The following is a 23,483-nucleotide window of genomic DNA, read 5'->3' on the forward strand; positions in this document are numbered from 1 at the left end:
CATTCATTGCTTAAACTGCTGTGGAACCTAGAGCACTTAAGTGGCAAGTGAAGAAGGCTGGTGTAAGAGAAACTCCATACATTAGTTCTGGAAGGTATGAACAGTCCAAGGGACTCTGCCCTAAATCCTGCTATCTACTACATACCTATTAACGGTAAAGGCAGATGGTAGAGGTGTCTTGCATGTTCCAAGTGACAAAGGAAGCCAGCATGAAGGTAAGAGATCTTCTGTAGTGGAGTATTCCACCACACCCAATGCAGTTTTAGAAGAAAAGCTTTCCAACTTTGACATTAAATGTTTTATTGAAAGAAATAGGAAAAAAAAATATCTGTGTAAAAAATATCAGGTGAACATAACACACAAGCCTCTGTACACCATCCTTTGTTTTATAAAACCTTGCCACCTTTAGAGTAATGGCTTGTCCACTGCAGCAATACTCAGTTAACTTGGTTCATTTTCCTCCAGGCTCAAAATAAAATCAAACTCTTCTGCAAAAAGGACAAAAAGGAATAATTAGGTCTTATGTCTCCTCTTGAATGGGGAAGTTAATACCCATCACTGATAGGTAATTTATGTGTTACCAAAGCAGGCAATTATTTTATGGAGTATCTTACCAAGTGTCAAGCTCTGTTGGGTATTAGATACATAGTCATGGGCAACTCAGGACAGAGTCCCTCCCTTGGTGCCACAGATGAGGGCACTGACTTAGGTTTAATTGTGTGCCCAAGTTTGATCAGTTAGTAAATGTGAATCTGTGAGGTCATTTCTGCTATGGAAGGGAAAGGGGCCCACTCTTACCTTGGGTCAGGGGCTGGATTGAGAGCCTCTGGTGAGTGAAGAGAGCCATATCTTTTAAGGGGCCACCAGTAGCTTTGTGAGATTGGTGATAGGTTTTAAGCTCAGCCAGGGAGATGAAACGCTTCATCATCCGAACAAACTGTACATCCACCTAGGTGACAACAGTTTATGGAACAGAAAGATAATGGCTGTCCAGACTCTGCCCACTGCATTTTTTTTTTTTTTTTTTAAAGAGCTGGGTTTTACTATATTGCCCAGGTTGGACTTGAATTCCTGGATTCAAGCAATTCTTCTGCTTCAGCTTCCCCAGCAACTGAGACTATAGTCATACCCATGCCATCATGCCCACCACTATTTTCACTGCTTGCAAGAGGCTCCCATGGGCAGCACTGCTAATGTTCTGCTCTAACCTCCAAAAATCAGTGTAATCTCAGCTGAGTAAGATCTAGGCTGTATTTCTTGTCCTAATAACAACACACATCTTTCTCCTCCCTTTGTCCATCCTTCCCCTCTCAAGAAATAGGAAGCATATAGTCTGTCTTTACCATGGACCATTTGGGGTTGTCCTCTTGGCTAGATGGGTCATAATGAGGATTATTTTTCTCAAACTGTGTGTGGTCTGGGTAAGCTTCCTTTACAATCTGAAAGCAAATCCAAAATCTCCAATCATTTGCCTGCCTGGTCAGCTCCATGGCCAATCTTTAATACATATTTAACTTTGACTTCTTACTCTACTTATTCTTACCCTGCCTTGCTCAAGTGAATCAGGATTCAAATATCTAGAAATAATACATAGCCTAAGGCAAGTATAATTAGGAAATCAACTTTCTTTAATATAAAATTTTAGATGCATGTTCTAAAACTCAATGGTAAAGGTTATCATTGGCACTACCCCCTCCACCAAATGCAGAGTTAATGATTTTATCCTGATAGCTCTTAGATGAAAGAGCTATCAGGCCTGTTTTTGAGTGAGCTATCAGGCCTGTTTTTGAGTGAGAGGTCAACGATTAGAGATGGAGGAAAAATGCATGCTAGTGGGCCTTAAATGAAGGCCTGTCTTGTTCTTGTCTTTATCATATAGGAAGGGACCATAGCAGTTTTCTCTCTGTTCTTATGACAATGGTCTTTACTATTACCATTTAAGGTATATCCCTTTAAATCTACACAAATAAGACACTCTGTAGGGAGAGGAATTCAGATTAAACCTGCCCACCTAACCTTCATAAGTCCTACAATGCCTGGTTCTTTGCAGTTGCTATGGTAGAAGAAGGCTTCTTCTTCCAGCTTCATGGCTCTAAGGAAATTTCGTGCCTGTTCCAGGAGAGAAGAAACAAGAATTATCTTTCCCATCAGTGGGAAGTACTAGCTTTAAACAGAAATCAAGTCTACTTTTATTAGATGGGTTTTTCTGTTTTTTAATTCTACCCCCCTCACCCAATTCATAAGTCTGTCCCCTTTGCCAAGACTCCCAGGTTTGTATGAGGACACTGGCCAGAACCAGGCCATTTGCAGATTTCATACAGAGTAATTCACGTATTTCTGAAAACACTTTCAGGTTAGGATTCTGGGAAAAGCAACCTTGGCCAAAAGGTTCTGCAGCTGATCAGTCACAGGATCAGGCAGGCACTGAATCTGCCCTAGGACTCCTGCCCCTCATTTATTCCCTTACCTGGTAGTTTCGAACACCATCCCAGCATGCTGTCTGCTTGGGCTGTGCTTTGAGATCCTCAATGCTGAACTAGGTAAGAGGAAATAAGCATTCACTAAACAATCCTTGGCCACTTAATAGGCATATATGGAAGTAGACAGTTCTTCCCAACACTTCCCTATACTACAGACTATAATAGAAATATGTAATTTCATCATTGAGCCACTGATGATGAGTGAATATAGGAAAGCTTTGTGCTATTTTGTTATCTCTTCTAACTAAAAGGTCCAGCTGAATGCATAATCCACATGATAATCTGTTGGTTCCCTACATTTTACCTATTAAAGTATTATGTATTTATTCTATAATATTTCTACTTATGTTTTCCCCAGGTTATTAAATGGGTTCATTCTCTGAATATATTCATTCATTCCCTGAATATATACCAACTCTTGGCAGGGAGACACCTAGGAACATGGCAAGTGGTAAGAGTAAAGCAAGCTAAGATTGAGGTTGGCAAATTACAACCTTTAGGCCAGTCTAGTCCCATGCTTCCTTCTGTAAATACAGTATTACATGAACAAAACCAATCTGCTTATGTACTTTTAGCACTTACTTGCTACAAAGGCAGAAATAAGAGAATATAAGACCCACTAGTTTACAGTACTTACTGGCTGGCCTTTTGTACAAAGTCTGCTAGCCCCCTACTACATATAGGATTCACAGAACAGAAACAGGTTGAATATGCCTAATTAAAAAATCTGAAATCCAGGCTGGGGATATAGATCAGTTTATAGAGTGCTTGACTGTTAAGCATAGGCCCTGGGTTCAATCCCCTCAGCACTGTCAAAAAAAAAAAAAAATCTGAAATCCAGAATGCTCTGAAATGTGCCAATGTTCAAAAAGTTTGGACTATGGAGCATTTTTTATTTTATATTAGATTTTGGATTAGGGATGTTCAACCTGTGAAGTCTAAACACAAACCAAAAAACTCCCCAAAGCAGAAAGACCTCTGGTTTCAAGCATTTCAAATAAGGGATACTAAACTTGTAGTTGATGGTAATAAAGTCTGTTGATTTTATTTTTATCTTTCTTACTCTTTGAGGATGATGCTGGTGATCCCATACTAACCTTCATTTTAAAACAGCATGAAGGGATTGGAGACAGTTGCACAAACTCACCTTCACATCTACACCTTTCTCTAATCGGCTCTCTGGCTCTGACTTCATCAGCCAGTAGTTGGTTAGATTCCTCCCACATTTTTTAAAGGCTGAAGTCTTCTGAAGGCTGGAGTTTTCCACTTTAGCTGATGCCTCACCTAAATTCTCAGATTTGGTACGTTTTTCTGATTGCCCCTTCTTTTCTATAGGAGAAGCAAAAAGCAAAGAACTATCATGCTTGCTAAGAGGTAATGTTCTATTGTAGAGTTTATCCTTTGGTCTTATACTTGGATTCAAATCCTGGATCCTGCAAAAAACTAGTTGTAGCCTGTGCCTTTACTCTATTCTTTCCAGTGAGAAAACAAACAAAAGACTTAGAAAATTCTCAGCATTATAATAAATACTCAATAAATATTACCCATCATTATCATTTCATCCTTCCTTGCTCACTGTACTTTATGCTTGCCCTTTTGCTCCTTGAAGATGCCAAGAAAAACTGGAAAAAACGTTTCATCCAGGTCCTTGAAGACATGGCAAAGACTGGATTTTATCCTAAGAGAATTAGAGAATATGTGCCTGGGATACAGTGAGCATTCAATAGCTAACAGTTGTTAAGTTCATACTATACCTGAGGCCCCAAGCTATACATGTTACCCTAACCCTAACTCGGTTAATCTACATAATCTATGAGATGTTCTATTCTTCATCTCGAAAATGTGCTCCAGATCACAATTCAGTAATGACGGAATAAAGATATAAGGTCAGGGCGTACCACTCTGGTCTGTCTGAATCTATGCTTAATGAATGTACTGTACTGCCTATAAATTTAGTATAAGTTTCAACATGTGAGATTAGAAGATTAAATATTTATGGATGTCTTACTTTCTGGACTCAGCATACCTTCCTGACACAACTACTGAACAATCCCTTAAGAGTTAGTAGGCATACTGTAAACACCATGTGTTATTAAATAACTATGTGTTGTAGTCAATCTGGAACTCTTGCCATTCCTAAAAAAGTTACCTTCCACTGCTTTATTTCTGCCTTTCATCCACTTGGCATGCCATTCATCCCTATGAAAATAGAAATGACATCACATTTTCTGGGTACTAAAATTTAAGACTATAGAAAGCCTTCCTATTCTTTAAGGCTGGAATCAAATTCCACCTCCTTCTTAAGGCTTTCCCTATTCCTCCCTCTTCTCATACCTCCAACAGTTCAGTCTCCTAGGCCCTTTCAGTTACACCTCTTTGCATTTTCCCTTAAAAATCTTTAAATTTTAAAAGTGAAATTTCAACTGAGGCATAATAAGTACATATTAATGGGGTACCATGTGTTTTGATACATGTATACATCGTGTAATATTTAAATTGGTTTAAACATTATCTGCCTCAAACATTTATCATTTCTTTATGGTGAAAACATTCAGTCCTTTTTCTCCTTTTTGAAGTGTACAGTATATTATCGTTATCTATAGTCACCCTACTGTGTAAGAGCACGACGGTTGTTCTTAAATCCTACCTTAAATTAGTACCCACTGATCAACCTCTTCTCAATTCCCCCAGTCTCTGCTCTACCCTCAATTTCTGTAAGATCAGCTTTTTGAGATTTCACATATCATACTTTTCTTTCTGTTCACTTAATGATCTCCAGTTCCATCCATGTTGTCGCAAAAGAATTACATTCTTTACCCCAGTATATGCCACCCCATAACGCAAATATCCTTAGTTAACTGGATGAACAAGCAAGCGGAAGAAAGACATTGGGTAGAAACTTGGTGGGAAGAATAAAAAGATGGTGATATGGGATGATGGAATAACAGACAAATCTCAGAAGCTTCTCACCACAAGAAGAGAGGAAAATGAACAGTATTAAGCTGGCCCTAGAGAAAATTCTTTGCGGGGGCTGCCTCTTTGCAGCCTCAGTGCAGCTCACCTGGGCCAGCAGCCCCGGGTGGTCTCTTCCGGGGTCTCGGCATGGTCTCTCTCTGCAAGGGGCTGAAGTGCAGAGGGTTCTGGAATCAACAGCAAGATACAAAAAGGAACTCTACTGCCCTTCGAAAAGCGCAGAGCAAGATGGAGACGACGCGAGGAAGTTCAAAGGGCTTCCGATTTGCGAAAAGCAGAAAACTGTACTTAAGGGTGTCAAATCCTTCCCTCCGTTAACTGCGCCCATTCCACCTCGAATAGCCTGCCCTTAAACTCTTCCCAGGTCTTCCCTTGAGCCCCGTCTTATCCATTTAACCATTCTCCCCAACATCAGACCCACCCTCAACAAAAAGGACCACGGGCAACGCGGCCACTGGGATTTGTGGCGGACGCGACTCCGTAGCGCCGGAGCTCCGAGCGTCTCTGGGACTTGTAGTCCAGATGCCGTGTCTTTCTGCATGAGACCAGAGATGTGAAGGCTTCTGAGCGACTACAACTCCCAGGGTGCAGTGGGGGTAGGGGTCGTCGGCCGCCGATCTTTACTGAAGAGAACGCCGCGGAGCTCTAGGGCTCACTGGCTCTGGCTAAGGCAGGAGCCATAGCAATGTGGTGCGGCTACCGGAACCTCGGAGTGCGTCTCGGGCGCTTGTGCAGTAGTCTCCTGGCCCCCGCAAACACCCGCCACCGGAGCTTGACCACCTGCATCGATCGTAAGACTCGCCCTGGGCTAGGGGGAGCTAAACCCGGGTTTCTGGATCCCGGGCGAGTATCCGCAGTCTTTCCACTTCGCGACCTGCTCCCGGCTTGGTCCCGTGATCGCGGACCCGCTCCCCGCTCTGTTCTGATTCCCGCACCCCCTCCCGCTTTGTCTTGTTGCTTGAGGACCTCTACGAACAGTTGTCACCCAGTACTCTCTCCCCGATCCGTTCCATAATTCCTGGGCCCGCTACCCGCTTGGCCGGTGACCTCGGACCCACTCGCCCCTCTGTCCTGTGACTCTTGGATTTGTTCTCCTCACGGTCCGGTGTCCCGGGACCCGCTCCCCGCTTTATCCCATTATTCCCGGAACCACTCTTCGCTCCACTCCGTCACCCCATCCCGATCCCTTGAGTGAGCCCCGACTCAAGGGATCTCTGTCTTGTCTCCTCGATCATGTCCCTGCTGCGACCCATAATTCCAGGACCAAAGAGACCTCTCCCTACTCGCTCCTGTTTTTTGGTACTAGCCCCCACACACACTGTCTAGTTCCTCCCCATCCTTTCACCCCAGACCCATCTAGGTCACCCTGTATGCTTAGAGAAGTGAAGGAACTTGTGACTTTTTTGTTTATTTCACCAAAATTATTAATGAGAGGTTTCAAAGGCAGTGGGAATGTAGAAGCTGGGTGCTGGTCGTGATGGATAAACAAAAGCTCCAGGTAATGCAAGGTGTGTAGATTTCATAACTTAATACCTGAAGGTGTAAAACACTTGTGCTGTTGAAACTCCTGCAGGACTAATAACTATTATTGCAATTGGTAAACTCTACCAGAGATTGCAGACCTTGAGTACCTTTAGGCGCCAGGTAGATAATAACTGAATATAACAAGGAGCGATTGCTTCAGAAGTAAGGGATACCCAGCCAATTGGTGACACTTCCCTGTCAATGTAACCATTTTTTGTTGTTTTCTGAAATAATTTATTAATTTAAATAAGTGATAAGTTTCTTTTTGGAATGAATTCCTTAAATTGACAAGAGAGCTGTAAATTTGTCACTGAGGTATAGAATACAACATACAGAATACTGTTCTCTTTTTCAGTCTTACAAGTCCTTCAAGAGGCACTGCCTTTTCTAGTACTTATCTGGTTGATAACAAAGCAGATAAGAAATTATCCTTACAACAAATAAGTTAAATATGAGTATTTCTAGCAGCAAGTTACAGCCATTGAAGGTGCTCTTTCACTTTTTTTTTTTTTTTTTGGTGGTACAGGGGATGGAACTCAAGGGCCTCACTTAGGCTAGGCAAGGATTCTACTACTGTTTTACATCTCCAGCTCTTTTTCACCTTTTTTTTTTTTTTTTTTTTTTTTTTTTTTTTTTTTTTTTGTGGTACTGGGGATTGAACCCAGGGCCTTGTGCATGCCAGGCAAGCACTCTACCAACTGAGCTATATCCCCAGCCCCTTTCATCTTTTTAAAAGAAATTATTATCTTTAAATTAGTCAAGTGAAATCACCTAATTGTATATTTGTACATCAAGCTAATTAATTGGCTGGGGATATAGCTCAGTGATAGAGTACTTGCCTAACATACTCAGGCCCTGGGTTGGATCTCCCATACTGCACAAAAAATTTTAAAATAAATATAACTTTTAAAATGCAGCTAATTGATAATTAACACTTGCATCTGATTGTTTCATTGCATATTTTAGTATTAAATGATTTTTAATAAAAGTAAGATTTATTATGTATATTACAGATAACTATTGCGTATTATTTCTTCATACCATAGGTGAGAAAATTTGCTCAATATCTAATGCAGTCACCTAATTTTTAGTGGGATAACAGGTTTAGAGAGTTTCCTGACATATTTTTTAAAGGTTTGTGGAGGATTTGCTTTTTGCTTACACTTGTGTTGTTATACTATAAAGGCTTTCCTGGTCTGTTTTTCTGCATAGCTTTATCATTTTAGTGTGTGTGTGTGTGTGTGTGTGTGTGTGAATGAGTGTGCACACGCATGCACGCTGATGCCTTGAACTCTACCCAGTAACTGGCAAAGTTCATGAAGACTGTTGTTTGTTTTTATAGCGTATTTTTTTCTGGATATATATGTTTTTACTCAGTCACTGTGCTTTCTTGTGTGTAATTTAATTTTTAACTTGATGTTCCAATTTTTTTCTCCAGGTTACTTTTTTGTTGATCATTCCCTTTTCTAAAATTGACTATTTTTGTTTATCTAAAAAGAATGTGTAATTTTATTGTGTTTACTTATACAAAGTTTTTATGGTTTACATGAAACTATTCCCTATTTACTTAGAATGCAGTTCAAATCTATTTCTTTAACCTTTGGTTGTTTGAACTACTTATCTTAGAAAGTAACCATTTATTCTGTCAAAGAAGAAGATGATGAAGATTTCTTAATATTTATTGAGCTCTTGCTAAGATTAAAATTCTTTTTTCTTGTAGTACTGGGGATCAAACTCAGGGGCACTTCAACTCCTGAACTACATCCTCAACTCTTTTTTTTTGAAACAGAGTCTGGCTAAGTTGCCAGGGCTTGCATCTAACTTGCAATCCTCCTGCTTAGGCCTCCTGAGTTGCTGGCATTACTGGTGTGTGTTGCTATGCCTGATGTAGGATTAAAATTCTGTAGCACTTCTTTTATAATAAGATGCTTCCATTATTAGTAATTATATCATTCTTTTTGTGAATAAACCCTGTTCATCTTTGTAACACAGGCACTGTTACATAGTAGATGCTCAATAAATATTCTTTTTTTAAGTGTACTTTTTTTTTTTTCAGTGCTGGGGATCAAACCTGGGGTCTCATGCATGTGGGCAAGTACTCTATCGCTGTGCTACATCCCCAGCCCCTCATTTCTTTTCTTTCCTTTTTCTTCTGGTTGGGAGTACAGTTCTGGGAGTTGAACTCAGGTGTACTTTACCACTGAGCTATGTCCCCATCTCTTTTTATTTTCTATTTTGAGACTATGTCTCACTAAGTTGCCCAAGCTGTCCTCAAAATTGCTGAGGCCTAGAATTTGCAATCCTCCTGCCTCAGCTTCCTAAATCACTGGGATTAAGGTGTGTGCCACTGTACCCAGCTCTTCATTTCTTTCAGTGTGGATTTATGAGGAAGAAATAAAGAAGATTTTTTACAAATAGGTAGTAGGTAAATGAAGTCAGCTGGTCCATTTGGGGGTAAAGGAAGAAGAAAATGGTGATATTTGCTTAGTCATTGTCTTTATTCATCACTTTTTCCCACTCTGATCTTGTTTATATCCTAGTTCTATCCCATTTCTTTCAATGTGGCTTTTACCTATTTTAGGTCTGCTACCATACTTGACTAAGTGACTTAGGTAAGAGATGTCTGGAAAACTACCAAATACTATCCTAGATTGATCTGAGTGAGTGTTAGAACTGTTCCTTTTCTAACCAAAGAAACTGATTAATGATGAATGATATGCTTATCTTCCTGTTGAAGGCTCTATTGTGTATAGAAATTGCTACCAAAAGTCGTCTGTCACAACCTCATAGTGCTTCTTATTGTTGATTCTATTCTCTGACTCCTGTCCTAGAATTGAATGTGTGCAATCCTGCCCACAGCTTCCATGGGACTAAATGAAGAGCAAAAAGAATTTCAGAAAGTGGCCTTTGACTTTGCTGCCCGGGAGATGGCTCCAAATATGGCAGAGTGGGACCAGAAGGTAGGAGTTTTCCTTATGGCTAAATGTTTCAATATACACTGCATCAGTGACCTTTAACTTCATCTCCTTATAAACCTAAATGCTCAGTGTCTGTTCTTCTTTTACCAGCTTGTAATGCAAGTAAGAGGATTGATTGTTTATGGGTGATTCCCTTCACAGATGGCATCTCCTCATTTTGTAGATACTTTTTTTTCCTTTCTTATTGAACAAATACTTAAAACCAAGGTAGTTCTATAGATAGTTAAAAGAGAAAAACCTTTTAAATCCTATGAAAACAATTCTTAGAGAACACACATTAATGACAGACACATATTGGAAGCCCTATACTCTCCCAGATGCAAACATCCTGATCACCTCATTGTAATGTCTCTCTGAATCAGTTACTGATGACCCTACTCTCTTTTTTTGTATGTAGGAGGTGTTCCCTGTGGATGTGATGCGAAAGGCAGCCCAGCTAGGCTTTGGGGGTGTCTACGTCCGCACAGACGTCGGTGGTTCTGGACTGTCAAGGCTTGATACCTCTGTCATCTTTGAAGCCTTGGCAACAGGCTGCACTAGTACCACAGCCTACATAAGCATCCACAAGTGAGTGACCAAGCTGGTCAAGCAAAGTGAGGTATTCATGTGGGTTGACTGGGAAATTTCAGATTTATAAGGAAAAGATTAATCATGTAGGTGGATTACTCTTGAGGAACTAGACTGTTAATAGTTCACACTAGGTCTTTTACTTCCTGTTGAATCTGAATCTGATTCTCTTGTCTTTTGCTCACAGTATCAGATCTTCCAGCCTTCTCCAATTCTAGATTGAGCTGGTACCAGCAGACATCTCCAGTAGAGTTGTCAAGTGCTATCACCCCTTTCCTCAGTCCACAGTTGAAACCTCCAGAAATTTGAGAAAGTAATAGGAAGTACATGTAATTGATTTTTAGGGACTTATTTAACCTAATTAGATGTTGTATCAACATCCAGGTGAGAAATATCTTGTCCCTGGTTATCTTTGGGTAGTTCATATTCCAGGAATATGGTTTTAATCTAGTCCTTTCCTTTAAAGTCGATTCTTTTCAGTTATTACTTTCCCTTTCCCATCTTTTTTCTGCTTCATTCTGCTTTGTTGCCCTTTGTTTTCCCTACTCCGTTTCCTTTTCTTTTCTGTCTTTATTTCTGTCAATGTCTTTTCTTGTGTCCCACTTAGCATGTGTGCCTGGATGATTGATAGCTTTGGAAGTGACGAACAGAGGCACAAATTTTGCCCACCGCTCTGTACCATGGAGAAGTTCGCTTCCTACTGTCTCACTGAACCAGGTGGGTTTGTCATCCCACAGGCAAGATCTAACTGGGAGTGGTATAACTCATGTGTAGTTGACTACACACTTGGTAAACCACTGTTTACCAAGCAGTTTGGCCATGGAGTAATAAGAGTCCTTTAACTTGATGTCACAGGACCTAGAAGCCTTTAGGTCAGAGTCCCTCCTGGCTGCAGACCAGAACCTCCTTGCAAAAGGTTAACTACAAGCTAGAGTGTTGGGACAGCCAAAGTGGTCTGCTTAGTGGAAGCAGTTTTTACCAAGGACAGAGAATTCCTCTGACCATCTGGACTTTAAAGTAGTGCATGCTGAGCTCTTTCTTTCTCAGGATGGTATATCAGGAGATGGAATCATGCTAGTCCCCTGGAACTTCACAGACTTTCTTGGCCCCTTTTGATCTTGTCTCAGGAAGTGGGAGTGATGCTGCATCCCTCTTGACCTCAGCTAAACGACATGGAGATCATTACATCCTCAATGGCTCCAAGGTACCAGCTTGCTGTCCTCCTAGAGCAACTTGGAGGTCATTCCCACCTTTCTCCTGATATCCTCTGGTTCCTCAAGTCTATGAGTTAATATTCCCATGGAATTTTTACATGTTGGAAAGAGAAACTGACCCATTTCTCTTTCTTCACCTTCACTGTTATCTACTTCTTATCAAATTCCAAATAATTTCATTCCTTTTTCTTTCTCCTTTTCATACTTTTTTCAACTAAATTCTTGATTCTCTAGTCACTGTCTTTAGCCCCTCCTCAGTCTCTTTGTTATACCTGTGTGTTCTATTGTTGGGAGGACTCAGTTTCCCAGATGTTAGGATCAGAACTCGTGCATTCCCTGATCGAAATTCTCCCCCTTCTCCAATCCCACAGGCCTTCATCAGTGGAGGTGGTGAATCAGATATCTACATAGTCATGTGCCGAACTGGAGGACCAGGCCCAAAAGGCATCTCATGCATAGTTGTTGAGAAAGGGACCCCTGGCCTCAGCTTTGGCAAGAAGGAGAAAAAGGTGAGTGATTGATTATTGGACAGGAAGCTATTCAAATTATGAGACTCTATCACCTGCCAGAGCAACCTCTGCCTTAATTTATGAAATAGATTCACATACTTGGTAACTTGCCTTTAAAGCAATTTCTTCTATTAGGAATTTTGATAGGGGCATATAAAATAGAATAGGACATTTAAAAAAAATATTTTTATTAGTTGTTGATGAACCTTTATTTATTTATTTGTATGTAGTACTGAGACTCAAAAGCAGTGCCTCACACATGCTAGGCAAGCGCTCTACCACTGAGCCATAATCTCAGCCTCAGAATAAGACATTTCTAAAGAAACATTAAGTTTCTGGGAAAAGTGACATTTGTCAGTTAGTTTTACAAAGCTGCCTGTTAACATCCCATCACCTCTCCTACCTGTATTTTTGGTCTATATTTCTTATCCAGCTCTATCTTTTGCTGTACTGTTATCTCCAGAAGAGATGCTCATTGAGGATCTAAGGTTGACCAGAATTCTCAGAAATGAAAAGCATATGGGCCATTCTACTTATTTAAATAAAATGAAACTCATTGAGGAGATTTTGAGTAAGGACAGTGTTTCCATAGGTACTTTGAAAAATAAAGCATTCCTAGGATTAAGAAACTCTATTGCCAGGCCATGAACAGGAGTCTTGTGATAATATAACTGTAAAGGTGAGATCTATTCAGATTTTTTAGCCTAAGTTGTCAAAAACAGCTTCTCTAAGTCCAATTGTACTGTTTGTGTTAGGACTTTTGGGGAGATGTTTGTTAATGTAATGGCCCCTAAATATACTTCTCTCTTACATCTCCTAGGGTTTCCACATTTTCCTACAGGATCCTTCCTGACCCTTCATAACTGTCAAAAGTTATGAGCATTAAGCCCCCACCTTTTGTAGCATAACAGGCATTGACTAGATATCTACTATGTGCAAAGCCTTATGCTGGCTCCTGGGACAGGGGGATATAAAATTATTAGAGTCACTCCTTACCCTGCTTGAGATTATATAACATATTTCAATACAAACTTATATAATGTGACAAGTTTGTATATGATATATAAGATATGTAACTATAGAATTTCTCAATCCTAAAAATGTCTATTTTGGGTTGTAGGACAGACTAATTTATGTAGTCTGATATAGTTCTACATAATCAAGTTATACTCATTCAGATATTTGTGCTTACAAAAATAGTGATAATTTGGTAGTATCCATTCAATATTTGTGCTGTGTGTTGGCAGAACACCAAAACTAACAAGTTTAGTATGAAAAAAAATTGCAAAGAAATTGAATAAGCAAAAAATGGAAGTGTATCTTATACCTCTTCTTTTTCTTTTTTTTTTTTAAATTTTAGTTGTAGATGGACAATACTATATTTTATTTATGTATAAGGTGCTGAGACCAGTGCCTCGCACATGTGAGGCAAGCGCTCTACCACTGAGCCACAACCCCAGCCCTTAAATACCTCTTCCTTTTCTATGTACACTCACCTTTTTTAGCATATGTATTTTCATTTTTATTTTATTTTTTATTAGTTTTGATTTATATATTTTTAAATATAAGGGAAATTAGAAAGGACTTCAGTCATCACAAATAGTGTGTGCCTGTTGTGTGCTGGTCATCTTCTTCTAACTTATAGGAGTATATCAGTAAGCAAAACAGACATGTTCTGCCCTTGTGAAATTTAGATTTAAATAAGGACCAATCACACAAATGAGGTACCTCCCATTAGTGCTAAGCTTTAGGAAAGAAATACAACAGAGTGACACAACCCTAATTGAGGGGGAGCTTTATTACATAGGGACAGACTCTCTGAGGCCATAACATCTAAGATGAGACCTTAAGTGTTGGAAGGACCATCTCTGAGAATAATTCTGGGCAATGATAATAGCAGATACAAAGGGCCTGAGTTGAGAATAAGATTAGCCTACTTGAAGGAGCAAAAAAGAAAAAATTGGTATGGCCGGAGTGTAGTGAATAAGAAAAGGATGATGTGGGATGAAGTAGGAGATGTAGTCAAAGTATGGCGGACCAGGATGAGGCGCTCCCCTGGTCCCAGAACAGTCCTTTGGGCTGTTCTGACGGCCTAAACAGCAGTCCTTTCTCTTTATCTGCTTCTTGTTAATCTTTCCTACAAAAACTTGCTTTCACTTAGCATATTTAACACTCTGTATTACTGACAGTTAAGCCTCTAGTTTTGCATTAATTTGATGAAAGAGCAATAAAGACTTGCTTTATCTTACACTTAATTAAAGGTCTTATGTAGAATGAGGTTTATCTTGGAGGGGAGGAAGAGAGAACTTTTATAATAGGGTAATAAGATAACATGTACAAGAGAAGACAAGACAGAGCAGGAATGGGCTCTAGTAGTAATGGTACAGGTATGCAGGTTCTTCAAAATGTAGAGGGGAATTATCTGTCCTCACTAACTGCTTCTTTCCTGGGACTGATAGGATTAGAAGAGGACTTCTGTCTGCCTAGATTGAAGTCCTAGATTAGAAGAGGACTCTGTCTTCCTGTTCAGGAAGAAGATAGATCTTTTCACCAAAAGGAGTTAAGAGTTAGCTGCTATTTGTATTGGGTTCTTTAGTAATTAGATATTCTTAAATTCAGAACTTTCTGTTACTTTCCTTTCCAAAACCTATCTGCCACACTCCTGTACTGGGAATCGAACCCAGAGGTGCTTTTAATCACTGAGCTATATCCCCAGCCTTTTTTTTTTTTTCTTTGACACATGGCCAGTTGCCAAGGTTGGCCTAGAATTTGCAATCCTCTTGCCTCAGTGTCCCAAACAGCTAGGATTATAGGTTGTCACCATCAGCCTTTTTGTTAGGTTCTTGTCTTGGTATTTATATTCTGTTCAGGGAGATAAAGTACATACCAGTCAGTATTAGAATCTTTCAAAGGAGCCTAAAGTGCAAATTTGATGATGATTTGGATGATTGGGAAGCCTTAGAAAGCTTCCTTTAAGTTAGGCTTTGATGGCAGTTGTGAGTAAAAGAAGTCCCAGTGGCAGGAGATGAATTATAGTATGGGTTTGAAAACCCGAAAGCACAGGTAAAGGCCAGCTGCTGAAATGGAGGTAAAAGGATAGCCCCAAATATTACAAGACCTTTGGTAGGCTTAGGAAATGACTGCAATCTTATGTAAAATGTTTATCTTTTCAACAGAAGAGAGCTGAATGTTTTTAAATGAGGAAATGAGATGAAACCAATGGTGTTTTCAGAGATAGAAAGGAACTTGGGTATTTTATATGGCTTATGGTTTTCATAATTTGCCTCATTAAGCCTTAAAGTTGAAGTCTTGGAGTACCTGGTTGAGGAGCTGGAAGGAGATTGAATAGTGAGGACCTTATTTATATGTGAAATATATGAATGAGATTTGGTTCGAAGAAAGAGGTTCTGCTGAGTTTCTAGTCCAACTTCTTTATTTTACATAGGGAAAATGAAGTGATTTGCTCAAAGATGAAAAATGAAACTAAGTAGTTTCATGACATGGCAAATATTCAAAATTTGCTCTTGGCTTATGAAAGACATATCCAGCGATATCCCAGTAAACCAACTCTGTAGGAAAAACAAAAGGCAACTTATATTTGTAGTTTTTGCTGATTCCTGTGATATAAATACTCCCATCTTGACTGATTTTAAGCCACCACTGTGATATCATAGAATGCTAAGTGTAACAAAAAGTGCATAATTGTCTCTCATGAGCTGATGTCAGCACATCACTTGATTTCTTTGCAGCTCAATGATAGACCAGGGGATATCAATACTGAGCATGGTATTCACCCCTTTAATTATAGTATCTTTTAGGAACACTAAGCTTCTAAAAGAAATATGACTGTTATTAATGGCCTTTAGAAGTAAAATAAACTTGTCCAAATAAACTTTATATTGTCTGTTCTTGTTCTTATAAAGAGCATACTCACAGAGACACCAAAAATGAGGACAGATCATGTACTGATCCTATGAGACATTGTACGAGTGTTTGTGGATATGTTAGTCTAGTAGGGTAGACATTAGAAAGTAGATTCTTTTACTATGTTTAAAAGAAAGTTTTGCTGAAATAAGCATTTTTTTTGAGTGTTGACAGGTCTTTAAATCTGAACTTTTTCTTTTTCCTCATTTACGTTCTCATGGTCTAAGTGTCAGTGTGCTGGACCCCATGCTTCACAGGCTTCTGTCTACAGGGAGGCCCACCCTGTGTGGTGGCTTGTTGGGCAGCCACCCAGTCCCTGATTTTTGCCAGGTGGGATGGAACTCCCAGCCAACTCGTGCCGTAATCTTCGAAGACTGTGCTGTCCCTGTGGCCCACAGAATTGGGAGTGAGGGGCAGGGCTTCCTCATAGCCATGAAAGGACTGAATGGAGGACGTATCAATATTGGTAAGTGTGAGAAATAGAAGGTTCAGTGTTCCATTTTCAGAATATAGTATTTAGCCTTAAATGGGATGTATGATCCAATCAAAACCATTTTACTTATAGTCCTTTCCTTTGTCTGCCCCAATTTTAAAATTAGCCAATCGCATAGATTGAACCTCAAGCTCCTCCTATCAGGGCAAGGGGGTGCACTGCATTAGTGATAAAAGCAGGTGGATTTCCAGCCCAGGTCTCTTGCTAGTCAGGTTAGATAGCATGCCTCTCTGGCAGAAGTAAAGTTTGCCTTGCCCACTCACTTCTGAGCACGTGTTTGATTTCTTGTGGTACCTTGGTATTTCTAGTGGCAAGGAGAGGAAAGAGTGGGACAGGGAGGGAGAAGGCCTGGGCTAGTAGCATTGTACTTAGGCTCAGTTGGAACTTCTCACTCTTCTAGCTTCCTGCTCTCTGGGTGCTGCTCACGCTTCAATCATCCTCACCCGAGATCACCTCAAAGTCCGAAAGCAGTTTGGAGCACCTCTGGCCAATAACCAGGTAAGGTCCCAGGTGACTGCATTTGCCTTCCAATCTTTAGACCTATTCTAGGGCCCACATTCTCTAGGAGAGGGAGGTCATGATATTATGGAGTCTGCCACCATCTTAGCCAGAACTTGGCATTATTTTTACCAAGAATTCTGTTTAGGAGTCAGTAATATCAAAATGCAGGACAAGCAAAGTAGAATTAGACATTTCTCTGTAGAGGAGGTTGGAGACTTTGAAACATTGAATTACTTAGAAAAGGCACCTAATTAGAGATGTCTTATCAAGGGTCCCAGATCAGGTACCAGTCTAAGCCCCTCTATCTTGTCTGCTTCTCTTCTCCCCTGTTGCTGTAGTACCTTCAATTCCAATTAGCAAATATGGCAACAAGGCTGGTTGCCTCACGGCTGATTGTCCGTAGTGCTGCAGTGGCTCTGCAGGAGGAGCAGGAAGATGCAGTGGCTCTGTGCTCCATGGCCAAGTTCTTTGCTACAGAGGAATGCTTTGCAGTAAGTCATAGACCATCTGACCCTCTTGGGATGGAGCAGGGAGCACCCGCTAGGCACAGGGATGTTTAAATCATAAGTCAGCCCTGAAACCTAGCGCTCTTGGGATGCTACAGGAATCACCTCCAGACTTTAGGATATAAATTAGCTTGTGAAAGGCCTGCATGGGTGCTTTTGTAGCTGGCTTTTTAGTCTTCATGCATCCTTTATTGTGGCACTGATGAAGGGCACTGTTGCAGATGCACTGAACCTTTGGAAAGTTGGGAGCAGCCCAGCACCACTAGCCCAAATTTAGCACTAATTACCATGTTTACAATGTCAAAGGCAAAGACATTTCTACAATGAGGCTACATTGCCACTAGGTGGTACCTGAACTTCATATAATCCAGGCCGAATGGTTGTGGGCAGTTTGTCCCCCACAGGTAGTAAGTAAAGAAATGAAAAAGTTAAGTTTCATGGGATTGTTGGGAACAGACAGATTCATTAAGTGGACTTCTCTTGCTTTCTGTCTCTGCAGAGCTCCTTTATGGGTGTGGGTGGTTATTTGTGAGTTGTTCTTCTCATTAGTTTACTGCAGTCTGCCATATTGGGGACTAGGGTGGTTAGGGAAGCCATCTATTCCTCAGTCTTCCCGGAATCAATGACAGCAGGTTCTGGTCCCTGCAGATCTGCAACCAGGCTTTACAGATGCATGGAGGCTACGGCTACCTGAAAGATTATGCTGTTCAGCAGTATATGCGCGATTCCAGGGTCCACCAAATCCTAGAAGGTAAAAATTGCAGAAAGTTATTCTCTTCCTTTCAGAATAGTTATAAGATCAGTACTTTCCAGACTTTCTGTATGCTGACTACTTCTCAGGATTGCATTAGGCCCTGTCTTCTGGCTTTCTCCTTCCTTCCTTTCCTCAACCCTGTTTGTGCATTAGAAAGAACAGTAGCCTGGGAGACAGCAGATACTTTTTCTCCATGGGTAAGGGATCAGATCAGATCACTCCACTTCTTACTTATTTATTTATTTATTTTATTTATTTATTTTTGTAGATTTGAGAGGAGGTTCAAACTGCGATAGCATATGAGAAATCCTGTTAAAAATTATAGCAGTGGCTTTTTTTTTTTACTATTGTAAAGGACCTGTTCCTCAGGGATCCCAGAACTCTGTAGAGTAATTTACAAGGCAAATGTGAACCAGTATGATCACCAGCAGCTACAAATTGATTATCATATGATCTAAAAGATGTCATCAAATTTACTAGTGGATTTTTCATTAAAATAGGCTGTCAATATATGGATATCTTCTTGGTAGCCACAGTCTTTCTGTCTGGGAAATGTGTAAGCTGTTGGAGTCAGGCTCAGCATGGACTTCTCCACTCTACCACTGGAATATAAGTCCTGAAATGACAGGGTTCTTGTTCCAGCTAGTATAGGTAACTGGGGCTGTCACATGGTAGGAAAAGTAGATGAGTTGCTAAGTGACTTCAGCAAAGCAGTGTGGGAGCTACTTTAATGGTGGCCTAGGAAAGCCTGTAAGTACTGGCATCCTTGCTTCTTTCAGAGTATCTTTCTCAAACCTGAGCAGGCACCAGATCCTTTGGAGGAGTTTTTAAAACAGGTTGCCGGGCTCCAACACCAACCAGAATGTTTGCTCCAGAGGGTCTTGCTTGGGCCTGAGATTTGCATCTCTAATAAATTTTCAAATGTGGCTGCTGTTCCTAGTGGGAAAACCACACTGAATCCCACTGCTCTGGTGTTATGTCTAAATCATAGGATTCTAAAGGTTAGTCTGCCACTTTTTATAACGCACCTACCTCTAATACATGTTTACTGAACACAGTCACTAGTTCTTATATTACATTCACTAGAGTTTTATGAGTGTGCAAACATTCACCCTCATTCTAACTGTCTTTTTTTTTTTTTTTTCGTGGTGCTGAGGATTGAACCCAGGGCCTTGTGTATGCAAGGCAATCACTCTACCAACTGAGCTACCTCCCCAGCCCTTTAACTGTCTTTTAATCCTGCTCTTTTAAGAGGAAATAAACAAGTACATTTATATTAGGTCATACCATCATCTACTTATAGAAAAATTAGAGCACCAGTCAACCCTATCACTTTTATCATGAATTATTGAATAAATCTGGAATTTTAGATTTGGCTTTGAGAGTGTATATATTTATCACCCAAGAGAATTTATATTTCTCTTTGCATTAAAGGCCACTGCTAAAAGTGAAGCAAACAATTGATCCCTTCCTTTCAGAGAAAATGTTTCCTTTTAAAGCTCCTTTTTCTGATTACCAAAGAAGTATGTATTTATTGTTGAAAATTTTATAAGATATATGAAAAGAAAAGGAAAAGATCACTCATATTTCTACATCCAGAGTTAGTGTTTTAGTATATCTTCTTTTTGAACTTTTTACTATGCATTCATAGGTACGCTTTTTAAAATTAGATACTATTTTTATTATGCATTTTTAAATAGAAAAGATTTTTTTGAAAAATGAGTATTATTTTTCGTTTTTTGTCATTTCTCTGTATTTTGGAGAGAAATTCATGATAATCTCATCCCTCCTAGGGATACAAATAATGATTCTAATTTAAGTCCATTACTACCCTGCTGCTACTAAATCTTTCCTTTTTTCTCTCTCTTGCAGGTAGCAATGAAGTGATGAGGATGCTGATCTCTCGAAGCCTCCTTCAGGAATAGCATCCATACTTGATATTCTGGCATGGTGGTCAGTGTGCAACTGCAATCAGGGTGGTTCCATGTGTGGGCTCTTTGGTTCTAGGTGAATTATGGATTATATTGAAGTGCTGAACTCTTCCAGAGTAGAACTTGCATATGTGTTGATAGCAGTGTTGGCTCTCAGACTGGAGCAGAGTCCCTAGTAGAACTGGAAGAGCTGTTCTGAAGAGAAATGTCACAAGAAGACCTTTCACCTTGTTTTCCTAATGCCAGAGAGATAACCAGTGAATTTTCTGAACCAAAGTCTGTCTAGATCTGCATTTTCTTAATTTATCTCCATTTTGCTAGTTCACTGGATCCTTCTTCTTGGGGCCTAGGTAGATCCACTGAGGCTTTTCTGGGCAAAGATGTGAGGAGGGGAGGAGAGAAAATTCCCTCTTGTGTACTTCTCTGTACTGTAGCCTCAAGAGTTTTGGATAGCATTAATCTGAATGTAAATCATGGTAAAGTGAATATTTGAGAAACTCTTCCTAAGCTGTGGTTTAGGCTGTGTCTCCTCTTCTGGATTCCCTGAATATCAAGGGCTGAGATTATTTGGAATTTTGAGTATTTGGTTTTCCTTTTTCTTTTGGAGTTGCCTATCATCTAAGAACAGTGATCAGGATTTCTATAACACTTCTTGATAAGTACTTTGAGTATATTTTTTTCCCTGAGCTTTCATTTCTTTTTTTGGAACTTCTTCTCTTTTTAAATATTTTTAATTATTACATTGATCAATAAAATTAATTCCTTTCTGTACTGTCTCCACTCGTACTAATGTTGGTTTTCTTTCTAGTTTTATTTTTCTTTACAGCTGTTATTAAGATTTTTATTGTATTTGATTAAATATTTAACTACATTTTGGAGTAATATTAAAAGTCTATCCTAGGCCAGTTACTTTCTTTTTTAGAGTATGCCTTTTAAATTATTAATATTTACAAACTGAATTGCTTATGAAATATGAAAGTAGATTTAAAGTAAATATGAAAATAGATTTAAAGATAAGGAATTTTTTAGGAAACTCTATTACAAATGATCATTATATTATTCTAAACCCTCATCTCTGGGGAAAAAAAAAAGTACCCAAGATATTTTGTTAAACACAGTATTTATAGAAAACAAAATATGCATCTATTGCTACAACAAATATATTCTCTTTTGAATGCATCAAGAAAATTAGTTCTAGAGTTGGCACTACATGCCTGTAATCCCAGCAACTTGAGAGGCTGAGGCAGGAGGATCACAAGTTCAAGGCTAGCCTCAGCAACTTAACAAGACCCTAAGCAACTTACTAAGACCCTATCTCAAAATAAAGAAAGCTGGGATGTAGTTCAGTGGTAAAGCACCCCTGGGTTCAGTACCAAAAGAAAAAAAGGTCAGTTTCAGAGAGGAAAGAACTAAGATCAGAAAAAGTACAGGGTTTGTGTGGAAGCTATTGACACTTTTGCTTACTGTGATTTGGGCTTAGCATGGGACAGGGAAAAAAAAATGTAAGTTGAATCTAGATGGCATCTGATGATAGCCAAGGATGGAGTTTTTATTTTATAGGCAAGGGAAAACTATGGAAAGTTTTTTACTAAAGAAGATATGAATTTAATTCATTCATAAGACTATTCTGGATTGCATATGCCAGTGGGGAGAGACAGAGTGTGAGACATACTTAGTCCAGTAGTTCTTGAAATAGTCAAGATATGAGAGAGTTTGAGCCTGTGCTTGGATGTGTCTTAGAAGATGAAAGGGAAGAGTATATGTGAGCAAAAACAGAGCAATATTTAGAATGTCTATTGTGAAACCTGAAGACATATACTTCCTAGCATTCTAGTTCTGAAAGAATCCTGATTCAAAGCAAAAACTGCTATGTTAATATCTATTCACCTCGTAAGATTTTGACAAAATGACAGTTATTAAAAATGTATTTCTTTGGACTGGGTATGTAGCTTGGTGGTAGAACACTTGTTTAGCATGCAAGAAGAATGAGATTCCATACTCAGCACTTGAGGAAATAATATATTTCTGTCACCCTCAGGTATTATTCAGAAATTTCAGGGAAACCTGTATATCAAGTGCTATATTAGATAAAGGATGTATGCAGATGACCAATACAACTTAGTTTGAGACAGACATATGAACTGGGAAGGCTGGTAAGTAAGAAATAGTTTCAACATGTAGTGGCAAGAACAAAGACATGCATAGAGTGTACTGAATAGGAGATACAATCACAACATGATGGCCTAGGGCAGAATTGGGTTTCCAAGGATGTCTTAACTCTAATGACTTTTCACATTATCATATTATACTCATGGGGGAAATCTAATTGTTTCAATTTATGTGTACACACACATATGTACACACATTTTTTTTGTAAGAAAAATACTTAGGTCCCCTGTAAAATTTTTCTCTTCATCCTTTTAGATTTGATAAATTAGAAATACTTATTTACTTCAGTGTTTATCTGGTTATTCTTTTACCTTTAAAACACAGAGTTTGCTCCAAAGTGCTCTGCTGTGAATTATCTCTTTATCTTTTGATTTTCACAAGGATGACCTTGTATAGAGTAGGTACTCAGAAGATAATTGTGTTAAATTGCTTGAATTGAGTAAGAGCTTTATAGAAAATGTTGAGAACAAGGTGACATCTGTGCAGCCATGTTGTATGAACAAGCCATTTTGGGAACTGACCCATAAAACGCCCCCAGGAAAGGGCGCGCAGGTGCTACCCTCAAGAGCCAATACAGGAAAAACAGGACGTGCTGGGCCCCTGGGGTTTATCAAGGCTGTTAAGAGATATCTGTCTAAGAAATGGGCAGCTGCTCAGGAACCTTATCTATCAAAGACAAGGGGGCCTGGCCCTGACTCATCTGCATAGTTCACCCCTTCCCTCCTCCCTTCTTCCTCCAGGACTGTTCAGTTCTGGCGGGACCCAATGAGAATCAAATAGATTGGTGGAACCCAACCAAAGAGGACAAATGTTTAGCTGTTCAAATGTTAACCAATAATATACAGGTCTTTGTGTGTGAATGCTTGAAAATCTCTTAAATAAAGTGCTTTCTCACCCCTCGGGGCCACTCTCCACTCAGCCATTGTAGTGGTCTGAGAGACTGGTTGTGGTCCAAGCTTG

At 39.6% G+C, this 23,483-nt stretch overlaps 2 protein-coding genes and 1 non-coding gene across 7 annotated transcripts; 1 reads left to right on the plus strand and 2 right to left on the minus strand.

Moving 5' to 3' along the window:
- Positions 1-283: 283 nt before the first annotated feature.
- Thyn1 (thymocyte nuclear protein 1) lies at positions 284-5,911 on the minus strand. 3 transcript variants are annotated; one of them, XM_047519709.1, is made up of 8 exons: positions 5,542-5,911; positions 4,630-4,679; positions 3,628-3,809; positions 2,468-2,536; positions 2,017-2,109; positions 1,344-1,439; positions 799-949; positions 284-488 (listed from the first exon to the last, which is right to left on the minus strand). In XM_047519709.1, exons 2-8 carry the CDS (start codon positions 4,655-4,657, stop codon positions 442-444), a joined length of 666 nt encoding a protein of 221 aa, XP_047375665.1. In that variant the 5' UTR covers positions 4,658-4,679; positions 5,542-5,911; the 3' UTR covers positions 284-441. The 3 variants fall into 3 exon arrangements, with proteins under 3 accessions (XP_047375665.1, XP_047375664.1, XP_047375666.1); XM_047519708.1 differs by lacking the exon at positions 4,630-4,679 and having other exon boundaries at positions 5,542-5,910; XM_047519710.1 differs by lacking the exons at positions 1,344-1,439; positions 4,630-4,679.
- Positions 5,912-6,059: 148 nt separating this feature from the next.
- Acad8 (acyl-CoA dehydrogenase family member 8) lies at positions 6,060-21,130 on the plus strand. Of its 3 annotated transcripts, none has more exons than XM_047518754.1 (11): positions 6,060-6,244; positions 9,837-9,937; positions 10,353-10,522; positions 11,130-11,239; positions 11,650-11,726; positions 12,108-12,245; positions 16,500-16,635; positions 17,063-17,160; positions 17,502-17,654; positions 18,318-18,420; positions 20,296-21,130. In XM_047518754.1, the coding sequence occupies exons 1-11, from the start codon at positions 6,139-6,141 to the stop codon at positions 20,346-20,348; spliced, it is 1,245 nt and encodes a 414-aa protein (XP_047374710.1). In that variant the 5' UTR covers positions 6,060-6,138; the 3' UTR covers positions 20,349-21,130. The 3 variants fall into 3 exon arrangements, with proteins under 3 accessions (XP_047374710.1, XP_047374713.1, XP_047374712.1); XM_047518756.1 differs by having other exon boundaries at positions 6,109-6,244; positions 9,809-9,937; XM_047518757.1 differs by lacking the exon at positions 17,502-17,654.
- On the minus strand, positions 7,618-7,691 carry Trnaa-ggc (transfer RNA alanine (anticodon GGC)). The gene has a single exon. It is a non-coding gene; the product is annotated as a tRNA-Ala (tRNA).
- Positions 21,131-23,483: the final 2,353 nt, after the last annotated feature.

The sequence above is a fragment of the Sciurus carolinensis genome, chromosome 11 (genome assembly GCF_902686445.1).
Source record: "Sciurus carolinensis chromosome 11, mSciCar1.2, whole genome shotgun sequence".
NCBI lineage: Eukaryota > Metazoa > Chordata > Mammalia > Rodentia > Sciuridae > Sciurus > Sciurus carolinensis.

What these genes read in the sequence shown, in the direction of transcription:
- Thyn1 (XM_047519708.1), bottom strand. Translation starts at nt 5,584, where the DNA reads ATGCCGAGACCCCGGAAGAGACCACCCGGGGCTGCTGGCCCAG. An exon ending in ACCCGGGGCTGCTGGCCCAG is followed by an intron (nt 3,810 to 5,541) that starts GTGAGCTGCACT and finishes CTTCTCCTATAG; the next exon opens with AAAAGAAGGGGCAATCAGAA. An exon ending in AATCCAGCCCCTGACCCAAG is followed by an intron (nt 489 to 798) that starts GTAAGAGTGGGC and finishes TCCTTTTTGCAG; the next exon opens with AAGAGTTTGATTTTATTTTG.
- Acad8 (XM_047518754.1), top strand. Translation starts at nt 6,139, where the DNA reads ATGTGGTGCGGCTACCGGAACCTCGGAGTGCGTCTCGGGCGCTTGTGC. An exon ending in CTACTGTCTCACTGAACCAG is followed by an intron (nt 11,240 to 11,649) that starts GTGGGTTTGTCA and finishes ATCTTGTCTCAG; the next exon opens with GAAGTGGGAGTGATGCTGCA. An exon ending in ACATCCTCAATGGCTCCAAG is followed by an intron (nt 11,727 to 12,107) that starts GTACCAGCTTGC and finishes CCAATCCCACAG; the next exon opens with GCCTTCATCAGTGGAGGTGG.